This window comes from Oryzias melastigma, linkage group LG12 (assembly GCF_002922805.2).
Source record: "Oryzias melastigma strain HK-1 linkage group LG12, ASM292280v2, whole genome shotgun sequence".
NCBI lineage: Eukaryota > Metazoa > Chordata > Actinopteri > Beloniformes > Adrianichthyidae > Oryzias > Oryzias melastigma.
In genome coordinates, this window is record NC_050523.1 from 13,882,096 (window position 1) to 13,886,565 (window position 4,470).

Here is a 4,470-nt window from a genome sequence, read left to right on the forward strand (position 1 = left end):
CTAGCACTACGTTTTTCGCTCACTTGGAAGCATCAACTGTATATCTTGTTTATAATGCAGAGAAGACATAATATTAAGAGATCAGGTTTGTTTATTTCAAAAAGTTCTTATCAAAAATCATTAGTTATGTCGGTTTTGTGCGATTTTTAGTCTTTTTTTTTCATATAATGATCGTTATCTTCTATACTACAGGAGATGTGTCTAAATGATGGGGCTTTTACCTGTTCTTTTGTCTCTCTGTAACCCAGTTTGATGACTTTCTATTCTGCATTAGTCCAGAAAAATATCAAAGTTTAGGGAAATGAAGGAAACAATCAGATCCTTCTCCATGTTTGTTTGGAGCAAATACTGATTCACACACACAGAGCCCTCTAGTGGTTTTTAGCGGAAACAACCACTAAACATCTGTCAGTGGGAAAATAACGACTATATGAGCTTATTTATGTTTAAAGAAACAAAAAAATCACAAATAGGTCACTTCTGCGTATAATTCCCACCCCTGGGTAAACTATGAGAAAAAGCTGTGATTTATAATCTGGAAAATACTTTTTAGTACATTTCTTTAAATATTACTACATTTAATTTTCAAAAATAATTTACAAAAAGATATTCATTTTAAAACTTGTTGATTTTAAGAACTGGAGTTTTAAAATACAATAGGAATGGAAATTAATTATATATATATATATATATATATATTTGTACAGCAAAAAATCTGATAATTTAACAATTAACATAAAAATATTGAAAAACTTGTTCTTTATTTACAAAAAAATGCTAGACATCTTTTCCTTTCAGTTTCTTTTTTTATAAAAAGAGCAAATGAAGAAATGCTATAATTTTTACTAATATAGTGTGTGTAAATTAAATCTACACAGTCTTCATGCTATGTTTTGTTTGCTGTACGAATGATCTGCCTCTTTTATGCTCAGTCATGTTAAAGGAGCTAACCCAATTTCAAACACTATTTTTTACTAAGTCATGTCATCTTTAACCGGTAGTCGTTTTTACTGAAGACACAATGATTTTTAGTTAAATCATACTTGTGTTTCTAAATACATTACCTACTTTTATAGCAAATCTGAACCTAATATTAAAAATCTTTATGAAATAAGTTTAAGTTTTGCACGATGATCACCAAGAATAAAATAAATGCTGTCATTAAGTTGTGAACTGGTCCTACATCAATTTATACCATGTAGCTAATTAGATTATATGAAAAAGACCTTATTGCATGATTCCAGCCTTAAAAATCAAGATCTAAAAGGTCACATAATTGTTCTCAATATCCTAGTCTGCACTGTCCCTCCTCATCGTTCTAATCTATCTGATTTCAGGAGTGAAGATCCTCTTCAGAGTGGCTCTGGTTCTGCTGAAATGCACACTAGGATCCCAAGAAAAACTGAAGGCCTGCCAAGGTTTCTATGAGACTTTGGAGTCGCTCCGGACTATAAAGCCCCAGTACATGAAGGAGGGGTTCTTGGTCCATGAGGTACAGTTATGCCAACTATGTTTTACTGCTCTGAATCTGCACCATCTCCTCCAAGCTTGTTAAAAATCATTAAAAAAAACCTCTTCGTTTCAGATCATAGAGCTGTCAGTGTCCGAGAAAGACATTGAGAAGGAACATCTCACTCAGCTGCGGCGCTGGAAGGAGAACCGTGGAGAGGCACCCTGTAAGTCCCCTCCAAGGATGCACGGTGCCAAGGCTATAATGGCTGCCGAGCCACCCAGCCGACTGGATCTGAGACAGAAACCCACCATCATCGTGGAGTCCCCACTAGCGTCCAAAACAGACGGGGTCCAAGCAGAGGAAACCAGGAAAAGCAGAACGACTGTACAGGACAATGGCCCTGCAGTAATTCCCCCACCTAAAGAGTTCGCCAATCCTTACCCCGCTCACAGCGACCCCGTGCCGTTACTGAAACCCACAACCTTACAGGTGTCCAAAGAAAGTCTGAGTAGTGAGGAGCATGACACATACCTTTAGAGGGCCAACGTTTGCATCCGTTTACAACATTCCAAGCTCACATGTGTTAGCAGAAACTCTTACAGGTTTTCTGTCTCAGGATTCAGTGTTTAGCTGGGAAATTTACATTTATTGTTTAGTCACAACACTCCACTCCCATTATCCAAGCTGCTGCCTAGTAAAAGTGCAATTTTCTGATAGGAAGTTGAGCGTGAATGTGTATGAAGCTTTGAAAACTGCTTCTAAACATGTTTGTTTGTCCATCCAAGGCCTTGCAAGGACATAGGTGAGTTTTCACTCATAGATTGATTGACAATGTGTATATTTTAGAGCAGATTCCACCTCCTGCTGCTATTCCAGAGATTTAGATTTGCTTTGTCATTACAAATAAGCTTTTTCTAGTGCACCTTCAACTTGTGTTCTTCCGTTTGCCTGTATTATCCACTACATTTACCTGACCTTGTTTGTCTTAGTTGATCATTCTCGCACATGAAGTAAGATTAGTGCCCCATCATAGGCTTGTCTTTACCATCTTTGAACACAAGGGGGCGATCTAACATTATTATTCTGCCTGTGCCATACCCAGGTGACATGTTTGGAGAATGAAGAAATGAAGTGTAAGGATATTTTTGCCAATAAGCCAAAGATTTGTAATTCATATTTTACGTAAATATAAATGTATATGGAAGTATAATGACTTGTTTTCAACTTGAAAAATGAAAGAGCTTATATATTTTTGTTGTAAGACATTTGAAGGAACATTATGCTGCTTTTGTACAATCAAAATAAAGGTTTGTGGTTCCTTTGATTAAAATAAATATTTATCCTTTTTTTATATCACACAGCTATTAAAAATCTACAAACCCATCATGAAGGTAAAGTGTTTTTCAGCTCTGAGTTTCAGCTCTTCTCAGACTGAACAATACTTAAATCGTCAAAAAGGGAAGTGAACCATAAACCTTTGATATTTAATCATTTCTGGAGATTGATATTCATTATGAAAATTAAAAAAAGTTCCTAATGAAGCTCTAATTGTCCGTGAAACTCTTTATAAACAATTACATGTTGCAGCTACGGTACATGCTGGAATGTTTTAATGTTTTAAAATCCAAATGTTTTAGGTAAACGTATTACAATATTGTGGGATCTAGAGAGATTTATTGATAGTAAAATATTGATAATTAACAGCATTTAGTCAAGATTAGGAGAGTTAATCCGTCGTTTTGGTTTCCTTGTTTCTACAGCAGCCCCGAAAGCTTTTCAAAGCTCCTTCCACCTGAGAGGAAATTTTTCCATTTCACGGCAAAATTTCTATGAATCCTGTTGGCATATACTTAACAGATTTTGTGTTCATTAGGCCAAGGAAATAATAACATTAAAAAAAAGGTTTCAACATATGATCCATTTTCTGAATTCAACTGTTTCAATCTAGAAACACTTGCATTAATATAGTCTAAAGATTTTAACCCTTTATGGCCATTTGTATCATATTTGATGCACGTATTTCCAAGACTCTTATCTCATTAGCACGATCCAAACTATCCTTAAACACTAATTGAATAAATCATGTTTTCTGTCCTGCAATTCATCATCCTTCCACTAGGGGCAGTAGAAGGGCTTTTCAAAATGGCTGCTTTCGTGAAATCATAAAAACACTTTGGTGGGAAAGATTTTGCTAATTGTAAAAACTTTGTCAAAAATAACTAATGCATTATTATTCATTTTTTAAATAATACTTTTTGTATTAAAAATGTTAGATGTGTTGATAATTGTCTATAATTCAGTTACACCATCTTAAAAATGCGTGGATCAAATTTGAGGCAGTGGGTGCTTTTTTCCTGAACACTCATTTCAGTATTTTTACATCTTAAACTAACATTGTTGTAGCAAAAACGTATCAAATTACCCAAAGTATTATAATTGAAGCAATCTATTGCATAAAAAATAACATTTTTTCTGTGTGGATTTCATCAAAAGATTTAAAAAAAAAAACCATCTTAATAAAATAAAATTCTGTCAACTCTTTCATTTAGGAGGCTATGCAAGGTTAAAAACAATTTTAGTTTTTTAGAAGTTGAAAATGCTGTTTATTTCTCCGCCTGCTTAAGAAACAAAATAAGACGAGGAGCAGTCCAGCACAGGCGAGGGCGAACATTTGAATACACCCTGTGTTATCATTCAGCACCCTCGCCACCGCCTGCCCTCCCTCGCCCTCGCAGCAGCACACTTCCTTGGACACCTGTTTCTCCAGCTCTTTCAGCTCTTTGAGGAATTTGCATCTCAAATAGGGCAAATTCCCACAGCACCTTCTAAAGTGTCTCATGCAGCCATTGGCCTTTGGAGTCTGAATGGAGTCCTCCGGGTGCATACAGGCCTCCTTATTCTGCCTTTTCCCCCCAGTGAAATTCAGCTGCAGTCCAAAAACATGACAGCTCAGATCCTTCTCATACATAACAAGTCCGGAAAATTCCAGAATTGAACATCTTATTTTTGTGTAATGT

General features: G+C 35.6%; 1 protein-coding gene across 3 annotated transcripts in view; it reads left to right on the forward strand.

The window, feature by feature from the left end:
* LOC112163030 (TBC1 domain family member 10A) overlaps positions 1–2,659 on the forward strand; it is a 7,744-nt gene extending 5,085 nt beyond the window's left edge. For all 3 annotated transcript variants that reach the window (XM_036214412.1, XM_024299130.2, XM_036214413.1), the window contains 2 exons: positions 1,338–1,492; positions 1,586–2,659. In XM_036214412.1, coding sequence (XP_036070305.1) covers positions 1,338–1,492; positions 1,586–1,990 — 560 coding nt within the window. In that variant the 3' untranslated portion in view covers positions 1,991–2,659. The remainder of the gene's footprint in view (positions 1–1,337; positions 1,493–1,585) is intronic.
* Positions 2,660–4,470: the final 1,811 nt, after the last annotated feature.